The sequence below is a fragment of the Lentinula edodes genome, assembly GCF_021015755.1.
Source record: "Lentinula edodes strain Le(Bin) 0899 ss11 chromosome Unknown C8R40scaffold_2, whole genome shotgun sequence".
Lineage (NCBI taxonomy): Eukaryota > Fungi > Basidiomycota > Agaricomycetes > Agaricales > Omphalotaceae > Lentinula > Lentinula edodes.
The window spans coordinates 814,320-833,144 of NW_025764308.1; the positions used below are offsets into that span (position 1 = coordinate 814,320).

At 45.7% G+C, this 18,825-nt stretch overlaps 9 protein-coding genes and 1 non-coding gene across 10 annotated transcripts; 6 read left to right on the top strand and 4 right to left on the bottom strand.

The window, feature by feature from the left end:
* The first annotated feature begins 867 nt into the window (after window positions 1-867).
* Window positions 868-3,978, top strand: C8R40DRAFT_1270011 (MCM2/3/5 family-domain-containing protein). The gene is made up of 11 exons (XM_046234031.1): window positions 868-1,136; window positions 1,193-1,319; window positions 1,372-1,953; window positions 2,007-2,217; window positions 2,272-2,501; window positions 2,553-2,789; window positions 2,846-2,929; window positions 2,981-3,099; window positions 3,146-3,274; window positions 3,334-3,690; window positions 3,744-3,978. The coding sequence occupies exons 1-11, from the start codon at window positions 997-999 to the stop codon at window positions 3,754-3,756; spliced, it is 2,229 nt and encodes a 742-aa protein (XP_046091469.1). The 5' UTR covers window positions 868-996; the 3' UTR covers window positions 3,757-3,978.
* Window positions 3,979-4,292: 314 nt separating this feature from the next.
* C8R40DRAFT_1079937 (uncharacterized protein) lies at window positions 4,293-5,021 on the top strand. Its single transcript, XM_046227067.1, has 2 exons — window positions 4,293-4,852; window positions 4,908-5,021. Exons 1-2 carry the CDS (start codon window positions 4,399-4,401, stop codon window positions 4,919-4,921), a joined length of 468 nt encoding a protein of 155 aa, XP_046091470.1. The 5' UTR covers window positions 4,293-4,398; the 3' UTR covers window positions 4,922-5,021.
* Window positions 5,022-5,611: 590 nt separating this feature from the next.
* On the top strand, window positions 5,612-5,700 carry C8R40DRAFT_t27. Its single transcript has one exon. It is a non-coding gene; the product is annotated as a tRNA-Lys (tRNA).
* Window positions 5,701-5,985: 285 nt separating this feature from the next.
* Window positions 5,986-7,092, top strand: C8R40DRAFT_1033818 (uncharacterized protein; the record flags this gene model as incomplete). Its single annotated transcript, XM_046223372.1, has 2 exons — window positions 5,986-6,745; window positions 6,800-7,092. The coding sequence occupies 2 exons, from the start codon at window positions 5,986-5,988 to the stop codon at window positions 7,090-7,092; spliced, it is 1,053 nt and encodes a 350-aa protein (XP_046091471.1).
* Window positions 7,093-8,198: 1,106 nt separating this feature from the next.
* On the bottom strand, window positions 8,199-10,452 carry C8R40DRAFT_1033141 (natural resistance-associated macrophage protein; the record flags this gene model as incomplete). Its single annotated transcript, XM_046223320.1, has 10 exons — window positions 8,199-8,726; window positions 8,782-8,894; window positions 8,948-9,063; window positions 9,118-9,448; window positions 9,499-9,625; window positions 9,679-9,971; window positions 10,025-10,061; window positions 10,116-10,203; window positions 10,252-10,263; window positions 10,322-10,452. 10 exons carry the CDS (start codon window positions 10,450-10,452, stop codon window positions 8,199-8,201), a joined length of 1,776 nt encoding a protein of 591 aa, XP_046091472.1.
* Window positions 10,453-10,685: 233 nt separating this feature from the next.
* Window positions 10,686-11,838, top strand: C8R40DRAFT_1165349 (MED6 mediator sub complex component-domain-containing protein; the record flags this gene model as incomplete). The annotated part of the gene is made up of 4 exons (XM_046230676.1): window positions 10,686-10,945; window positions 11,004-11,095; window positions 11,142-11,239; window positions 11,290-11,838. 4 exons carry the CDS (start codon window positions 10,686-10,688, stop codon window positions 11,836-11,838), a joined length of 999 nt encoding a protein of 332 aa, XP_046091473.1.
* A 201-nt stretch (window positions 11,839-12,039) lies between these two features.
* On the bottom strand, window positions 12,040-12,847 carry C8R40DRAFT_1157956 (clathrin adaptor complex small chain-domain-containing protein; the record flags this gene model as incomplete). The annotated part of the gene is made up of 5 exons (XM_046229686.1): window positions 12,040-12,185; window positions 12,242-12,317; window positions 12,391-12,444; window positions 12,502-12,770; window positions 12,826-12,847. 5 exons carry the CDS (start codon window positions 12,845-12,847, stop codon window positions 12,040-12,042), a joined length of 567 nt encoding a protein of 188 aa, XP_046091474.1.
* Window positions 12,848-12,928: 81 nt separating this feature from the next.
* Window positions 12,929-16,044, bottom strand: C8R40DRAFT_1079952 (SGT1 protein-domain-containing protein). Its single transcript, XM_046227068.1, has 10 exons — window positions 15,677-16,044; window positions 15,533-15,620; window positions 15,240-15,478; window positions 15,044-15,185; window positions 14,809-14,988; window positions 14,676-14,756; window positions 14,461-14,624; window positions 14,099-14,410; window positions 13,562-14,040; window positions 12,929-13,508 (listed from the first exon to the last, which is right to left on the bottom strand). Exons 1-10 carry the CDS (start codon window positions 15,991-15,993, stop codon window positions 13,006-13,008), a joined length of 2,505 nt encoding a protein of 834 aa, XP_046091475.1. The 5' UTR covers window positions 15,994-16,044; the 3' UTR covers window positions 12,929-13,005.
* Window positions 16,045-16,107: 63 nt separating this feature from the next.
* On the top strand, window positions 16,108-16,695 carry C8R40DRAFT_1033236 (ATPase, V1 complex, subunit F; the record flags this gene model as incomplete). Its single annotated transcript, XM_046223330.1, has 5 exons — window positions 16,108-16,164; window positions 16,217-16,298; window positions 16,355-16,437; window positions 16,505-16,592; window positions 16,640-16,695. The coding sequence occupies 5 exons, from the start codon at window positions 16,108-16,110 to the stop codon at window positions 16,693-16,695; spliced, it is 366 nt and encodes a 121-aa protein (XP_046091476.1).
* A 341-nt stretch (window positions 16,696-17,036) lies between these two features.
* On the bottom strand, window positions 17,037-18,152 carry C8R40DRAFT_1032967 (TIM21-domain-containing protein; the record flags this gene model as incomplete). Its single annotated transcript, XM_046223301.1, has 3 exons — window positions 17,037-17,624; window positions 17,673-17,833; window positions 17,888-18,152. The coding sequence occupies 3 exons, from the start codon at window positions 18,150-18,152 to the stop codon at window positions 17,037-17,039; spliced, it is 1,014 nt and encodes a 337-aa protein (XP_046091477.1).
* Window positions 18,153-18,825: the final 673 nt, after the last annotated feature.

Here is an 18,825-nt window from a genome sequence, read left to right on the forward strand (position 1 = left end):
GGTCTAGCGAAAGCATTGTAAGAACGATTATCGATTATGGCCTGTACGCACTGAAAAGTTCGTTAGCAAAGATCATACTAGACCGGGAACCACTCTTCGCCCGAGAACATCTGCAAAACCTGTATGTTTTCCATTGCAATGGTACTGGCTGGAGAGGTGCTTTGGCTGCTCCTGGACAATAATACAGGTTTTACAAATGAAATCTGAGTTTTGATCATAGTTTCCTGATTCATTCTCCGAGAGTGCTTGGTCCTTCACTGACACCAAGCTATGACCATATCATCATATCATGTATCCCCATTACTGAGTGTTGTTCAGGCAGGCCAGGGCAGCCTCCCTGCTGGTTCATGATCAGTTAAACCTCTGAATGAAAAACTTGAAGGAGTTGTTCAAACAGCGGCCGCATTGTATGCACGAGTGTAACTCAGTCGATTACAATGACATTGTGATTCGGATCCTCCAAGTTTGCTAAGGTCCCGATTTATTATACGTACACAACACACACAGAAGGTCCACACTCAAGTCAACGACGTGAATATTCAAACCCAATAGGATAAAAACAAATGTCTGTCCCTTGCACCGCGATGATTGTGGCGCATATGCGTGAAAGCAACCCCGAAACAAAATGCTACAAGATGTCGAAGATCATCATTGAGTTGAGGCCCCGCAATCGTGCGATTCACCAATTCCACATTCCGCCGGGTTTATGAAAATGTCGATGGAGTCACGGAGTGAGATAGAGCCTGAGTTCAACTCGTGCTGAAATGCAATGAATAACGCGAAACCCAAATGGCTCTACAGCAATTGATTTTATCAAAAGAATCTGGTCGTAATTGGAACGCGGCCAGTGCTACAGTCATGTTTATCATTTGAATTTCGAAGAAATACAAGTCCGCCAATCCGCCTGCCCTCAATAGGCATTCTGGCATCACATGCAAATCATTTTATTCCAAATTTCCCGTCTGCCATCTTCATTATCATTCACACATTTTCAGGATGTTCGAAAATGACAACATCTACTCCGTCTCTGTGCTTGATACCGCTCCAGCAACATCTCCGGATACCCCCGCAGCGGCAGAAAAACTGCTTTTAGAATTTCTTCAGCAATACCGAGTTGGTGGAGAATTTATATACAGGTGCGGAATATGAACTTTAATACGCGTAAAACTACTGACTGATCCAATCTAAACAGAGACAAGCTTAGAGCGAATCTTCTTTTGAAGCAACACCTACTAGAAGTGGATCTTCGACACGTTAGTCTTTACAACGACGAACTGGCACACGCGATCCAAGATAGACCAGCCGATGTACTGCCTTTGGTACGTTTACTAACGCGTCAAGCGATTGAAATCTTCTCTCATAAGATCTCAGTTCGAAAACGCCGCCGCGCGACTTGCTCGTTCAATCCTTTTCCCCAGATCCGGTGCCTCTGAGAGACTCACAGAGGCCGCCAAAGAAGCGATTCCCAAAGTCCAAATCACCCTCAAATCTAGCCTGAACCTTCTACAATTCCGCGATCTAACGGCCGACACTATGAACAAACTCGTTCGGGTACCGGGCATTGTCATATCTGCATCCACCTTGTCTTCACGCGCGACAGAACTTCATCTCGAATGTCGGAATTGTCACCACCCCAAAACTATATTCCCTCAAGGAGGCTTGGGTGGTATGGGCAGTGGATCTGATAGAGGGCTTCCTCGTATTTGTGAAGGGCCTTCTCCTCCAAATGGCGACAAGAAAGATTGTCCTTTAGACCCGTACCAAATAATCCACACTCGATCGACATTCGCCGACCAGCAAACACTGAAACTGCAGGAAGCTCCAGATATGGTCCCGGTTGGAGAACTTCCCCGACATATGTTACTTTCTGCGGACAGACATCTGACTGGGAAGGTGGTGCCAGGTTCGAGAATTATTGCTACAGGAATCTACTCTACATTTCAATCCAAGAATGTACGTGATTTGAATGAAATGTCCAATGTGCAAGTCATTGATTCGTAGACCAGAAAATGGACAGCGCAGCAACACACAGAGCTTATCTACGAGTAGTTCACTTAGAACTTTCTTCACCTGGCAGCGGAGGGTCGGCTGGCTCCAATCCATTCGGCGTGCAATTTAGTTCCGAAGAGGAGGAAGAGTTCGGTGAAATGGCTCGTAGTTCTGGCTTCTATGAGCGCTTTGCAAAGAGCGTTGGACCTAGTATTTATGGTAGTCTTGGTTAGTGTTACCCTCCGTCGCATTCCGAAAGGAGACACTCAAGACAGTCTTTAGATATCAAAAAGGCCATTGCTTGTCTGTTGTTCGGTGGCTCAAAAAAAGTACTACCTGACGGTATGAGACTGCGAGGCGACATCAACGTCTTACTGCTAGGTGACCCTGGTACGGCGAAAAGTCAGCTGCTCAAGTTCGTCGAAAAGGTTGCGCCAATTGCGGTTTACACTTCTGGGAAAGGTTCCAGTGCGGCTGGTTTGACGGCTTCTGTTCAACGAGATTCGGCGTCGGTGCGTCTGCCTGTATTTCTGCCCATTTTCTTAGCTCAAGGATCATTCCAGCGTGAATTTTATTTGGAAGGCGGCGCCATGGTCTTAGCTGACACTGGTGTCGTGTGCATTGACGAGTTTGACAAAATGCGAGACGAAGACCGAGTAGCCATTCACGAAGCAATGGAGCAGCAAACCATCTCCATTGCAAAAGCTGGAATCACTACCGTGTTAAACTCGCGTACTAGTGTTTTAGCTGCCGCCAATCCTGTGTTCGGGCGATACGATGAAGGACGAAGTCCAGGCGAGGTTTGTTTTTGTAAAATGTACTTTTCTGAATTCAATTTCACTAATTTCACTCGTAGAATATTGATTTTCAAACAACCATTTTATCGCGTTTCGACATGATTTTCATCGTCCGAGACGAGCACGATGAGACTCGTGATAAGGTCCAGTCTTTCTTTACCTCATAGACCACAGTTGACTGACGCCCTACTCAGATTATCGCAAGACACGTTATGAATATTCACATGAATCGACCCACTGGTGAGTCGATTGAAGCGGGAGCGGATGAAATTCCCCTGGAAAAAATGAAGCGTTATATTGCTTATTGCAAAAGGTAGATGATTTTCCTGTTGCGCGAGCATGAGCTCATCCAATATCAGCAAATGTGCACCTAGGCTATCTCCTGATGCGCAGGAAATGCTTAGTAGCCACTTTGTGAGTCTTCGAAAACAGGTTCAACAAGTCGAGCAAGACAACGACGAAAGAAGTTCTATCCCTATCACCGTGCGGTCAGTGGTCCCACCTTTCATGATTATCCTCTTCCTGACGTTATTGTACGTACCGCCAGTCAACTGGAAGCAATCATTCGGATATCCGAGTCTCTAGCAAAGATGACACTCTCACCCGTAGTTCAAAACCATCACGTCGAAGAGGCCATCCGACTGTTCAAATTCTCCACTATGGATGCTGTATCTGCTGGTTCAGCGGATGGTATGTCCCGTGGAGAGTTGAACGAGGAGATGGTTCGGATTGAAAAGGAGATGAGAAGACGCTTGCCCGTGGGGTGGAGTACAAGTTATCAAAGCCTTGTAAAAGAGTTTGTGACACAGCAGGGGTGCTCGAGTCATGCTCTTGAGAGAACCCTGTTCATTATGGAGAAGAGAGAAATCATCCGATTTTCAAATCAGAAGAAGGTTGTTCATAGGTGCGTTGATCATCCTCGTTACGAGCCAATGACTGATTTTTTCTGTTCATTAGGGTGGGAGTGTGACATTTTCTGGAATGCTTTCGATTTTGTTGGTCCTTCACTTGTGTAGTTGTAACTGTAAAAAAATGTAGAATAGCATAGGATTATGCAGTGGAAGCCAATCGTGGCTTCATAAGCAATAGAAGTTTTATTTACGGGGTGCAACATCTACTATTCTTATCTCCTCATCAACCAGCCTCTTCAGCTGCACCTTCTGGAAAAGATGTAGTGGACAGGTTCGTTTCGTAGCACGCACCTTTACAAGTCCATACTAAGGACTGATTCTATCTCAGACCATCTGAAAGATAGTATTTGAATGGAACATCTTTTACTCATCATCCTTAGCTTGCTTGCTTGAGGAGGCAACATCTCGCGGCCAAGTCATACTCGATTTTCGGAAATGGAATGATAGAATACGAGGATACTGAGCATGAGCAGAGTCGAAAATTTTGCAGATTGCTTGGTGATCCATTGGACTTGCAAGCTGGCGGTTTCGCAAAGCATGGTTGGTACAGCGCCGTTCGTTAGATGAGCTCAAATTTCGTTCGAGATGGACTTGGCCTTGGGGACCGCCATTCGTGGTATGTTAGTTTTATTGAAAGTCCGCTGCTTGAATGATGCATTTCTAGCTTGTTCAGGTCATTACAGTGGGTGCGATTATCATCAATGCGTCCTGTCTTCTTTTCTTGGTTACGAATGACTCAGTGGCAGCCATTCACCTCTCCAGTTCAAGGATGGTCTTCGGTTATTCCCAAGTTTACGCCCGTTTATTTCGTGTCGTACTATATCGAACTTCCAATTATGTTGATCATGTACCTTGTATGGATGCTCATCCAACGTCCCGGGCGACCTTCACGTATAAATGAGCATCACGACAGACTGGATAGATGTTTCAAGACACGGTGCGTTGATCAAAAAAAACCACTACTGGCAATACGCCGTTCCAGCTGCGATGGGCTTGCTATGGCATTGCGGACTGCGACGGGCGTAGCCATAACCATGACCTCGAAACCAACCGAGAGGAGAAGAAGTAGAAGGACTGCAAAGGATGGACGTGCCGGATATAGCGTTGAGAGGGGCATGAACATAAGAACAATAAAACAAAGCAAGCAATGCCAGCCTTCAAGCAATATCAGGACGTCGTGCACTTGTATGATAACAGAAAAGACGCATACAAGCAGATATGTAGCAAATTCGGCCAGCGAATTTATCTGGATATTGAACGTATTGAACAACAGTGAGTGCGCGTTGATAATATGACTCGGAGTATGGGCAGCCGCAACAATTCCGTGCGCTGACGAAGCGGGCGCCTACGCGTTAACTTTCGAAATACACTAAAATCAGTCGCGCTGATGGTGTTTCTCCGGTATCTACAAGTTCCAGGAGATATTTAATGTGCTTTACGGTACAGACCATACAAATTATCTATAATAATCTTACACTGCATCATAGCCATCTGAGTCAAACACATCCAAGGCCTCTACCCAGTAAGCTTAAACTGGCAAATCATCGGGCCGGCGCTAGCCCTCACTACACCGCCTGAGCGGCGTTGAGGTACTATGTAAGTACATAAAGCCACATAATCCACCGGAGATCCAAGGATTCACCAACTCAGTCTTCGCCAACAAACACGTATCTTTCCAATGGAAAAGTTTATAATGTTTATTGCTGGTGTATCGTAGTCTCTCGTAGTCGTAGTCTGCTTCTAACATGTTGTGATACAGGACTCGTATTTTACAGCAACGAATGATGCTGGTATTTTGACTATGGCTCACCATTACACTTTCCATTCCAGAAAGGTTAAGAAAATATCTATCAATCTCTCCGGATCCTCTGCGTTGAATCTTGAAAGGATGAGCCGCTATAATTGCTTTATTACGCCCGCCTAGCTCAATCGGATAGAGCGTCAGACTTTTAAGGCGGGTAGTCTTGATCTGAAGGCTGCGAGTTCGACCCTCGCGGTGGGCTATTTATAATTTGGATTTTGAGTTTTTGAATCGCATAGGTAATCTTACCTTTTCATGCGTTGCCGAGTGTGCGACGAGTCGGTCAGTCGGCGGCCGTGAAATCAAGAAACATATATATCACTTTGATCAGGTCTTACCGTGTGAATCAACTGCGGAAACTAAAAAGCTCACCCCCAGTGCCCACTAAGTTGGTAACAGCTTTCGTCAGATCCCCCCTCTAACAGGTTTTAGCTCCAACAAATCGCCCAAACTTATACCAATCGGCTCATCTGTCAACTACCTCATCATGTCCACAGAACATGCCACTTACAATGTTGCACCAAACCAATATGACTTGTATAAACGCCAACAACAGCAGCAGTACCACCAGGCTTTTGACTTCTCGTACCACGCTTCTGCGGACCCGCTAGCTCCCCTGCCTGATGAATTCGATACCGATCTTGATGCCCTCGCTGGGCTAGAGGACATTAACCTCGAACTCTTAACCGTAGAGAATGACGCTTTCCAGTTTCTACGCTCTGACACCCCTACTTGTGGTCCACCATCGACGTTGACAGTATCATCCGAATCCGCCTACGACTCACTGTCTGCACACTCGGAGTCAGTATACAGCTATTCTCCCCACTCCAGCTCCCATTATTCCTTCCCTCTCGACTTCGAAATGGACTTCCAGCGCATAGCTGTAGATCCCTATGCGACCGCTCAGGCTCTTGCGCAAGCGCAGGTTCTTAATGGAATAGACAGTGTTGATCCAACCACTGTATTCAATACCACTTTGCCTCCTACGCCTCCTCGAAGTCCTCCTAACCGCGCCCAGGTTGCTTCAAAGCCTTACGTTCCTCGAAGCAGCTTCTCTGACTACGGCCCTGCTCGTAGTTCAATGTCCAATGATTATTATAACCAGTTGGCCAATTATGGTGTTGCAGTGTCTCCTCAAAATGGCCCCTCTCCGCTGCCAGTCGTCCCTTCAATACCTCTGATTCCTTCAGAAGAAGAGTATAAAGGGGACCCTCGCAAAAAATACAAATGCAACGTATGTCCTCGCGGTATGTCAATTTCGACTGTCTTTTTTTGTTGATGCTGACATTTTTCATTTGTAGCTTTTGCTCGAGCTTACAACCTGAAGACCCACATGGCCACCCATGATCCTAACAGGCTGAAGCCCCATGTCTGCCCACACCGCGCGTGTGGGCGATCTTTCAGCCGTAAGCATGATCTTGGTCGCCATTTAATCAGCATCCATCGCGATGAATCTGTTTGTTCCTCTGCCCATTCTGCGACGTCGAAGAAGTCGATTGGAGTGGACAAAGGCGGACGTAACTGGTGCGATAGCTGTGGAAAGAGTTCCGTTGGTAGTCGGATCACTTGCGATTGTGGAGACAAAGTCAAGTAACTTTCGCCCATCTCACAGAATTCAGTCTTTTCTTCGCGTACGTATGTTATGAATAAATCACAGTCTCTGGTCTTCTCACTCGCCAGTACTTTTTTCTAGCTTCATGGCTGAAGACTCACGCTCGTTTGGCAAGCCCGTTCTGCAATATGTTTTCCGGCTCCCCCATGTGCAATTTGCTCGATGTCGTTATGTATGTTACACGTATACCTAACGGGCATTGGCACGCCGAACATCTTTTGTCTTTCGTTGTATCACGTATCGTACCGCCCTGGAGTCTATTGGTAGGCGACTAGTAGTTTTGTTCTACCTAGTTCTTTCTGGGCCCAGCGACGATCGCGATCTCGAGCTGAATCTTTTGACTTATCGTTTATGCGTTCGTCGTTTTCCTATGTACAGGGTCGTAGTTTGCGTGTCCTCCGCACTGGTTTGCCTGTTTTCTTTTAGTTAAATCTTTATATTGTCGTCACTGTATTCATAAATAACAAGAACGAAATATTCGTCTGCATAGAGTTAAAATAGATTCATTAGTAAAAACAGAACACCATCGGCTTGATCAGGAGCAACACGGATAATAATCGTTATCCGTGGTTGGTCAACTTTTTTTGTTCAATTCAATGAGCTTGCGACTCGAGTGAATCAACTGGGATTCCTGATGCACAACTTTGAACTGGCAGACTTGAGTTAGTCAGAAACTTGAGATCCGTATCCACACAAGTGGCGTCCATTGTCATTATCCTGGATTCTTCAATTCACAACCGGTCACACCATTCGTCCTGTCTGTCAAAAGGAAGATTAACCTCAAACACTGAAGTAACACTGAAGTTTTGAGCGCTGATAGTGCGCTGATCCCTCGAGCCCTGCTGTAGCCTGGCTTCCTTGCATGGGTGAATTCTCGAGAGGGAACTCGCCATTTGCATGCCCTCGATCATACAAAGCGGAACTCACCTATACATTGTGTATTGGTAGCGATGAAATGATCGAGAAACAAGTTCTGGTTGGGTATTTGTATTCTTAGGAGCAACGAGGCGGAATAAATACCTTTAACTTGAATTTTACAGTACATACCATCCACAAAAAGTTCCTACAGTCTGTTTTGGAGTCACAACTCACGTATCACCTAGTCCGAGAGCGACCATAGTATATACATTTGTGATCAAGATCACAGCCCATATCAAGTACGCCAACGCAGACATGAGTCGACTGTTGCTGTAGTCGATGTATTCTATATTATCGATAGAGATAGCGTCAGAAATCTCTTCAATTTCGGATTTATGTGTCGGCGTTCCATTAGAATTGCGTGATGAATTTATTGACTCTTCAACGTCCACTTCCTGGATGCTACCACGGAGAGAGGGTTCCGAACTATCCGCAGCAGTTTCAATTGCGTGAACAGATGTGCTCTCAAAATCGAACGTCTCTACAGCTGATGGGGGCGACGGAGGTTTTTGAACTCTCATCACCACCTTTGAAGACGTTAGGTATATCAAAGGGAATGCGACGAAAGGGAGCGCCACAGACAAAAGAACCTGTGAAATGATGAGTAGATTGTCAATGCCGTTGCGCCCGACAGCGACAGCCACTACCACTGATGGAATAAGGCTGATTGAACGTGTTAGAAGTCGTCGTAGGAATGGCTAAAATGTTTAATCAGGTCTGGGGTCAAAGCCAAGCAAGATGAGGAAAGCCTACTGAGACTCTCCATTCGATGAACCCTTCTCCAACCACTTGCCCTGCAAGTGTTGCAGTGATACTAGACGATTGCCCTGCGACTACAAGTGCCAGTGCAAACAGGAAAGCTGACCCTATAAAAATTGCTTTGAACAAGAATGCAGTGCGTACAAACAGTGAAGGATACCTGAGCCGATACGTGCATGTATAAGAGCATGAGCGTCAAAGAGCCCGATAGTCACTCCTGCCATGTCCTTGGATGTTAATTTATCGAAAAAGACTGTGGCGGAGAGAATGAGGATACTGGTCCCGACTCTGACGTTAGTGAAACCCGACTATCGAATGATTTCCACTCACGCGGAGTTGATGGGAACAGCAAAGACCAAGATGCTGGAGCATACGTCGATGACTATATGATTAAGATGTTGTTTGACAAACGAGAGCGAATTGTTTTCTCGAACGCCGTATCTGGACCTATAGTCCTTTGCAGCGGCAGCCCGCTCTGCTGGAGTTATACGAAAAAGATCCATGAAATATGTCTTCGTATTTCTTTTGAGCTTCTTCCGATTCGAGGGTTCAGGAAGGTTCGCAGGTGTCGGTTTGTGAAAAGCCTCGCGATCTTGAGTAGCAAGAAAAGATCCCAAGAAGAGCGCATGAGGCATTATAGTTGCTCCAAGGATACCAACGGCTACACTCTTGTGAGTTCAGTTCACCTTAGAAAAACCTCAATATCCATACCGGCATATAGAGCGTTTGGGTGGCTTTGGAACAGCTTTTCGTCCGGGATATATCCTAAAAAAACATCGGTCCACCGTGGATGAACTCGAAGTAGTAAAACAATAAAACAGGCAAAGACAGCAAAGACCTGGCAGTACAATAATTGATCGAGCCTCCGGAATGTTCGCGATGATGACTCACCAATGTCATTATTATTAATTCGAATACTCTAACTGGCTTGCCTTGTCCTCTAGACGGATCCGAGAAAAGAAGAAAGACAAGGACATCCAGGGCAGTTAGGATAACTCCCGCCCATAGAGGAAGCCTCGGGAAAATCAGGCAAATGCCAATCGCAGATCCGATAACCTCTGCCAAGTCTGTTGAAATAATGGCAATTTCCGCGCATATATATAGAGGATACATGACCATACGTCGCACTAACCGAGGATGCGTTGGATGGTCATGAAGGAGCAGCCGACAATGAGAAGCCAAATCTTTTGAGGACAGATGAATCCTACACAGCAGTTGCACTGAACTCAGATCTCACCTATTCCTGTTACGCATCCTAGTTTGCATGCCAAGGTCTAAGAATGAATGTACTTAAAGTCAGGTCGACATAAGATTCAGTTGTTACTTACTTGTAATACCATCGCGCCCAATCCGGAAAGAAGGAGCACGAACAGCATCGGTCTGTAGCCAAAGTTAGCTCCGGCCTGGAGATCAACACTAATAGGAGTCAGGTGCAGCGTGCAGGTGAGAAGGAGGTAAAGTCACCTCCAGTTTCCTCTATAAAATTAATAGTAAGTAACATTAGATCTATTCTAGGGAGGCATCTGGCGCGCACGGATCAAAATAGGCCACAGAGCACACTATTCCAATGCCGACATGTCTCTTTACATGGTGCAGCACAGATTTGAGAATGGTTCTGAGGGTAACGGGGCCAGATCTCACAGGAGTGGGCTGTAGGGTTGGCATTAGGAAAAAAAGGAGGGTTGAGGGATGATCAAGGGAAGTAAGAGGCCATGATGAACGTTAGTCGGGAACCAGGAGAGTGGAGAGACACAGTGTTTTGGTACAAACATTTTCTCAAGCCAAGAACATGGATACATGGATTATATGCTAGGACCGCGGTGAGAAGGAACAAGAGCACGTGGGACGCTATTATCTCATTCCTTTTTGAGACGACGGTGTGTTGTTGAAAATCTGCCATGGAAGTTAGCGACCTTCATCCTCCAGACGACTATAGCCATAGATTTTTCATTTGGCACGAATGGATTCAGGTAATACCGACTCAAGTAAACTATGCCAATCTTATCTGCCATCAGGCGAATGGACCACTCACCAGCGAAAATGTCTTCGAATATTTCACAACCTCTATGTTCTATGATAAGCAAAGCAATAATCAAGTCTTGCGCATGCAAACAATGCACACCGGCACTTCTGTTGCGAATGAAGCTGAAGAGCTCAAGTAAGTTTGTGAAAATGTACATATCAGTGGATTGCGGTCACAAACTTTAACCGCTTAGACGATTCACCGGTGTCGAATTCGCAGTTGTACACGCCCAGCCACCGTTCTTTTTCATCATACACAAACGCGAACGATTATCCCCAGAAGAGGGTCGGTTTAGGAGCTGAATAAATTTCGAGCATAATTCTCACTCTAGATTCTGTCCAGATAGTCAAGCCCTTGGCAGCATTCTTCGTAATGAACAATCGAATATACCAATCGCCGGATTTGTATACTGTCCTTTCTAATCGCTTGGTATGTGTTCTCCAGATAATCGACTCGCTTCAACTGATCGTTGTGTCTAGCTCACTTCGCTGTACTCTATCCAATCTACCTTGGATTCTTTGCGTACTCATAGACCTGACTATACACCTCGGACCGGGTTTGTCTGGCCTATAGTGGACCCGTCTTTAGCTGAAGACGCAGGCAAAAAGCAAGAAGACACGTCCACCAATGAGGTCGGTGGTATGTCAGAGGCTCCAACAAAACAAGACGCTACCGCATCTTTGGGTGTTCCCAAGAGGCCCCAAAACAATACCCTGCTCATGAACGCAATGCATGCTACCGCAGCACATTCTTCGGCTTCGTTAGCGTCCTTAGCTTTAGCGCCTACGGTAGAAAGCGTACTACCAGATCCAGCCGCATCCTCAGCCAGTCGGATGTCTGCGACGCCTGCACCTGTAGTGTCTCGAGTGGCAACCCCAAAACCAATACACCAGGAACCACCACCAAAAGCTGCTCCTGGCGGTGGTAAGAAGAAAAGAAAACGTATATCGTTGATTCGTTTCCTTTCTTCCTATACCCTGCTTATCGTGTCTACAGGTACTATGGTCATGGCTTCTGAAAATGCTTAACTTGTATGTCCTGTAGCAATATCCTATCCAATCATCAACGCAGAAGTCTAATTGGGGATTTCGGCCAACCCACAGGCTTGGATACAATCATTTTGTGAGTAGTAACTATAGAATAACTGCGCAAGGAATCCCGAGAAAACCACAGCAACGAGCGATGCGATGATGTTCCTCTAAGAATAAGACTATCAAAAGCCTCGGATCTTATCGTGCTCCAACACCCGTGAGTTTACCCGTTAGCCATCCAAGAGGTGTCTGCAGGTTTGATCCTCGAGGGGCCAAACCACCACCTAATGCTAATGGGTTTGACGAAGCATACGACTCCCTTCTCAGTTTTGCAGCCAATTGTACTGTGAGAATGTGTATTGGACCATGCGATAACAAATGAAATGTGTTTACAACATACCAGAATCATCGATTTCGTCCACGTTTGTTTCGAGGACTAATCCGCCTTGTATTATTTCAGCGAGGATATGATGTACCTATGGAGACAGTTTAAGGTTAATTTGGCCCGGGTTGAGGATTTTTCATCCTTACTTCGTCAAAATGAAATACCAGATCCAATTCGCAAACGTTCTCAAATGCCCGGTCAAGAGATTCCACGAACACCTGAACCGATCCGGTGTATTATCAGTAAATATTGCATTTTGAGAGGATACCACATACCTGGATCAAGTCCAAAATACCCAGCTCGCTCTCTGCTCCGTCAATCACGAACACGAAATAGAGCGTGGCATAACTCCGATATACAACACGCCATCGTTCTCCTTCTTCGTTCTGAGCTAGATATGGCTCCAACTCTGGAGCATCCAGAAAATTGCAAAGACCAGCAGGTCGCGAATAGACGAGAGAAAATATCTTTTGAACTAGTGTTTGCACCGAAAGGTGGACCGGAGTATAGAACTTGGTCAAACGAGGAATACCCGATGTGTTGACTGCACAGAGGGGGCTTCAGCTCAGGAAACATTCGTGTTCAATCAAGAGACTGACAAATGAGAACTGCATGAATCATTTTGATAACGCGTTCAAATGGGTAAGCGCAGGATGATCGGAGGAAGCAGAGTTAATGACTTTCAGGACACCGATGTTATTTGGTGTGTACATATATTATGATACATATGTAATTTATTGTACGATTGGCCACTGTGTTCAGGCATATACATATGCGCCTCATACGTCCTTGGGTAAATGCCAACCAGGTTGTAGTCGACCAGCAAGATTACCGACTGGACCCGACAGCCCTCCTTGACTCTTTAGACTCTCTAAAAAGTTTTTGATGAGGTTGTAGTCTATATCAGTAGTCCCCAAGCCATCCTCATCCACATCATCTCCTCGTTCCAGAGTAGCTTTCAATTCAGCTTCCATCGCGGCTTCGATGTCCACGTCTTCGTCGCTGCTATCATTTGCAAATGTCACTGCTTTGCCCTTTCCTTTATCGTTGCTTTTCCCCTTTCCTGGAGCTTGGGTGTTTGAGGACTTTTTTGAGGGAGACTTGGATGATAATGAAGAGCCTGAACGCTGCAGTTCATCTTCCATGGCCTTCATAACAGCTTCGAATGAATCAAGATCAGGGTTCGGACCAGAACCAGGAGCACCATCTGCACTTTTATGAGCTGGGGGTTTTTCGACTGTGGGCAATTTGAATGACGGAGAGACGATATTGGGAACAAATGCTAAGAGAAAAGATATGTGGAGTTGGATTCGGATACAAGAATCCACAACGTACCTCCACGGGTTTTTCTTTCTTCCAGAATCTCCTTCCATTGAGTATCTGATATTCCCAGAGCTTGCCGTGAAAACTCCAAAAATTCGTCCTCCTCCTCTCCCATGTCAACTTCGATGTCACCAACTATTTGGGGCTTATCTTCTTCAGATTCCGAGTCTTCATCTGCGTCCTCTTCATCTGTCTCGTCATCGGAATCCACACCATCATACGTGTTCCTCGAGAGAATAGGCTCTCTGGTTAGCCGATTGGTTCCTGGGCTACTCTGTGATTCCTTCAAGTCGTTTTTGACAGTGTCTTTTTCGACACTTGATGGTCCAATTCTCTGGGAATTGCTGTGGAACGAAGCCGGCATTTTCCCGTATTCCGAAGGGTCGAGCTTGGGAACGAGATTATCCATGGCAGACTGACGTGCTTCAGGGTCATCTCGGACGACTTCCTCGTTATCTGAATCCTCATCATCCTCGTCGGAGAATATTTCACTTGGGTTATTTATGTGATTGAGCCGATGAGCCTTCGGAAAGGGTGAAATTGGCTTACTCGGCAAACATTGCACCTTCCACATCACCCTCTCCTTCGATAAATTCTTCAACCTTAGAAGCCAGATTGCGTACTTGAGAAGTTTGAGTCGTCGTCGTACGTTCCATAAACTTTTGATCGACGTCCATCGCGTCAGATGGCTTGGTTTCATCGCTGGCCCCAGATGCCCGCTGTAGCATGTCTTCAAAATTTTGAGAGTCAATATTTAGCCAATCATCGGGATCTTCATCCACGTTCGGAGGTGTGAAGTCGTCCGAAGCTTGAGAGATTGCCGAATTGACCAAATTCGTGAAAGATGGGCGAGCTGAGGAGCTACATAGGATGTGAGTAGACTGAACAAATTATCCTTATCTTTGACTCACTCCTCTTTTCTACTACTCACAAAAATCTGCGCTGCTTTGGTTTCTAATTGATTCCAGAGCTGTGAACCTTGCATTTCTCCTTTAAAGTAGCCAGTAGTCGATAGGTTATCAATATAATTATTGTATTCAGGATTCTGTTGTAAGGCGTCTTTCCTTGCTTCGTCCTAGTAAGAAAGTGAGGAGACGAAGGGATAAGTTTACAAGCAACCTCTTACAGCTGCACGGAGCCCCTCAGCTGAAGTGTTGATTTCACTACGTCCTTTATTTTCTTGGTAAAGTATTTCAAAACCGACTGCCTGGAATGAGATTAAATTAAGGGATATAAGGAGAAGTAAGCTGAAAACGAACTATTTTCATACCAACGTCCCGCCATTTCCATTCTCGGGTATCTTCCCTTTCATTCCACCGACCAAATATTTTGGGAGGATAAAATTTTTGCCCCACTAATTGAGCATATGCGGTCCTAGTCATATTGACAGATGCGAGTACAAAGGTATGAGGTGGAAAACGCGACATGCGATGAGCAGCCTATACGCGCCCTGTTAGATCTGCGTACACATGGGTATTTGAAAGTGCACTATACGCGTATTTGAACTCCGTCTCGAGTGTAGAATGCTTCGACAGCTTTTTGAACGAGAGATTGGTTGACAGACAAAGCTTTAGCAACATCCAAAGGTATGTATGCCTTTGTAACGTGTACATGCTGTCGCGCAGCAGCAGGATACCTTGCCAGTTAGGTTAATCCTGAAAATGAAGCATGTCGACGGATGGAGACTCACTCGGAAATCCGATTCCATATACTTCGTTCCACTACAGAAGGAGCAAAAGTGTCGATATCTGGATCTCTGATCAACTTTAACGCATCTTCAGTCGCGATGTAATCTTCCAGTTCCTCTGCCATATACTCGTCTTCCTCGTCGTTCCTACCTGAGTTTTCATGTCTCCGCCGGGGTTTTCTCGACGGTGGGGAGACGTGTGAGATATCAATGAGATGAAGGCGAAAGCTGTAAATCCAGACCTATGTAAGTACGGTGAATGACCGAGGATTTGCCAGCAGACGTGATGCTCGTACCCTATTTTCAGAGTTCGTCGGCTTTACCCATCTGGGCAGAACCTCTGCTGCTTCAATGAGGAGAAAATCCCCATCCGAATCGGACACACTAGATGTAAAGAAAATTTAAGATTTTGAGGGACGTGCAGGAAATTATCAACACACCTGATTGCGACATTCCACCTCGCGCTAATCTCCTTCAACAACCACACAGTACACCATTCATCGTCTACACAATCTCCAACTCTCATACGACCCTCGAGAATGTACGTTTTGGTCTCTGCATCAGGATCAGACACGACTTTTACTTCGAAGACGTCGCGATGCCATAGAAAGTTGGATGGAAGAAGGCTTTCTGTGTATGTTTGGATAGAGGCAGCAAGAGTAGTGGCAGAGGTATAGTCTGCGAGTTCTGACGGCGGATAAATCGTGTATTGGAGCGCGTCTTCTGAAATCGCCGGTATGCGATTGAATATTTCCATTATTTGAACTTGAAGCACTTCGTGAGGATGAGTGAATGATGTCGATGAGTGATAAAGCGTGCAAACTCCGCCAAACAACCCCGTAAACGTCGAACACTCACTCTCCAATCATTAATGAGCTCGAGTTCATCTTTCAAGGACAGGCAATTGCTGGCAGTCATTGGTGATGAGGTGCGCCCTACTTCAATGCTGCAAGCTTCCCAACTAATCGCATTCCTTCCAGGATTCCATCACCGGTTTATTATTAGCTGGTATCGGGCACGTCAATGAACAGCAGAAAAAGAACTTTCTAGTGGTGGACTCGAGTACAGAACCAAGCTACCTACCCTCGCGATAGCTTATTGACATCTTTTCTTGTCAGAAACACAAGTTTCGCAGTTAGAGGCTGCATTTCAGGAGTTTACGGAGCGGAAGGATATTGCGATTTTGCTAATCAACCAACACGTATGACACAAGATCTCGTATTCGGCGTCATTAGCTCTCACACATCCTTGCTATATTCTACTATAAGATTGCAGAGAAGATACGACCTACAGTTGACAAGTACCAGCAAGCTTTCCCCGCACTACTCGAAATACCATCGAAAGATCATCCATACGGTACGAATTTACTTTTCCGTCGTTGCTCAAATTTTACTCTCCAACAGACCCATCAAAGGACTCAGTACTCAAGCGTGTCCAGAAGCTTTTCGGAGACCAGTGACGCGTTATCATTTGCACACAGCGGACATTCAACATTCAAATTATTGTACTTGCCTCTCATAATACAATCAAATCATCAGTAAATAGATTGTTCGTGCGAGTTGGGTATGAAGGTAGTCAGAATGAAATACTTCTATACTCATAGGTATTTCAACTGTATCTTCGTAACACAGGCTCATTCTCCCTCACACCCGTTGTCCGTTCCACAAATATCCGTAATGGGTTCCGTGAACGCGAGTCTAGAGAGGGGTTATGATTTGGAAGATTTGTGGATGGAGAATGCAGAAACGTACTGGGAAGATCAATGAAGATGTACCGACAGACGAAGTAGCCGTCGTCATTCTACAGATATATGATGAGTATCAAGGTAGGACAATGGATACATAAAACACGCACTCGTACGAATTCAGCATGGACTTCTCCATCCGTATAAACCGTGCCGATGTTTTCTGATGACCGAACCGTTTCCAATGGACTTTCACTTCGAGTCTTTCTCAGCGACGAGAATATCCCGGTCCATTTCTGTGTCCTGCTTTCCGCTTCTGATGGTTTGGGCACTGGTTCGTTACTTGAAGATGATGATTCTGGCGCTGAAGGGCGCGGTGTTGGTGCACCAATAAGGTATTTGAACGACTGTACAAATTTCTCCCATGCGTTAACTGAACGATCCTTACTCCCCTGTATGGCATCGTCTAGAGTCAGCTCTGGGAGATGCTTCACTGTTTCGGATATCCAATTGGTGGCAACATCGTAGTATGAGTCTTCCGACTGGCGTGAACTTCCTTGCACGAAGAAACTGATAGCCATGCGTTCGCGTCCATTAGAATCCAGGAATATCTGGGATGCTACTTGGTGTTGTCGACCACGGGGACGTTCAGCCGAGGGTGGGGTCATATGGAAGGATAATGGGCCGCGCAAATATCTTGCTACCTGATAATAGCATCAGAATATCCATGTACTTGATGAAAGACATCGGACCTGTGGGGAAGTTTTAATCTTTTCACAAGATTCACCATATAACACTGTAGGAGAATTCTTGGAAAAAAGCTCGCTTGTTACGGCGTATAGCAGGACAGCGGTTAGTCCTGCTCCAAAGACAATCACAATCAAGTTGGTAGTTCTAGCGGTCGTACGTTTGACTACGAAATGAGAAATCAGAATTGAAACTCGTATTCAAAGTTGTGGGGGCGTACTTTTTCCTCCAGCACTCAAGTCAGCCCACTTCGTGGGCTTTGGGGTAGCAAAAGGTGATTCGTTCATCCCCATTTGAAAAGGCCCAACTTTCTGGTCCGGCCTTAACTGATACTTGGTATCGAGAGACTGGGACAATTGTGAGGGATGAAGAGGATCTTTGTGCGTTGCATATCTTCTTAATAGGCGGAGTGTCGATGTTCGGGGTTTAGTGAGGCGCGATAACGAAAGACAACGCGAATGCGAGCGACAGAACAACGAGGTCATGTCGGTATCCCAAAGAGTAACAGCTTCAACTTCCAGTTCACATTTCCACGTGCAAAAATCTAAGCGCCTGCTAGCGCCTATACTGAATTCTCATCTTTGATTCCGCCATAATGTGAACTTTGAACAACGATGTTACTTCTTACATATGTAGTCTATGTAGATGAGGTACACTCAACGAAGTGAATATTTTACATGCAACTATAGAAATAACAATACAAATGATGAAGAGTCGCGTCTGTAGAGTACACCAGAATACAACATGAACGCGTTTAGTTCCTCTCTCCCCTCAGTCGGCGAGCCAAAGCAAGATCGTTGGGCTGGATAGTGACACGCTTAGCGTGAATGGCGGCGAGATTGGTGTCTTCGAAGAGCGATACGAGGTAAGCTTCAGCGGCTTCTTGGAGCGCCATTACAGCCGAGGATTGGAATCGTAAATCGGTCTGGAGACGAACAGGACAATGAACATAAGGATAAACAGCGACCAACGAGTATACACACCTTAAAGTCCTGAGCTATTTCACGAACAAGGCGTTGGAAAGGAAGCTTGCGGATAAGCAACTCTGTCGATTTCTGGTAACGTCTGATTTCACGAAGAGCGACGGTTCCAGGCCTGAAGCGATGGGGTTTCTTGACTCCACCAGCGGTATTCTGTGGAATAGTGTTAGATTAGTAA

Coding starts and splice junctions, on each gene's coding strand:
- C8R40DRAFT_1270011 (XM_046234031.1), top strand. CDS start 997: ATGTTCGAAAATGACAACATCTACTCCGTCTCTGTGCTTGATACCGCT. Junction 2,218..2,271: donor TAGTATTTATGGTAGTCTTG/GTTAGTGTTACC, acceptor GACAGTCTTTAG/ATATCAAAAAGGCCATTGCT. Junction 3,275..3,333: donor TCTATCCCTATCACCGTGCG/GTCAGTGGTCCC, acceptor ACGTACCGCCAG/TCAACTGGAAGCAATCATTC.
- C8R40DRAFT_1079937 (XM_046227067.1), top strand. CDS start 4,399: ATGCGTCCTGTCTTCTTTTCTTGGTTACGAATGACTCAGTGGCAGCCA.
- C8R40DRAFT_1079952 (XM_046227068.1), bottom strand. CDS start 15,993: ATGGAAATATTCAATCGCATACCGGCGATTTCAGAAGACGCGCTCCAA. Junction 15,186..15,239: donor ATATGGAATCGGATTTCCGA/GTGAGTCTCCAT, acceptor CTAACTGGCAAG/GTATCCTGCTGCTGCGCGAC. Junction 14,989..15,043: donor GAGACGGAGTTCAAATACGC/GTATAGTGCACT, acceptor GGGCGCGTATAG/GCTGCTCATCGCATGTCGCG.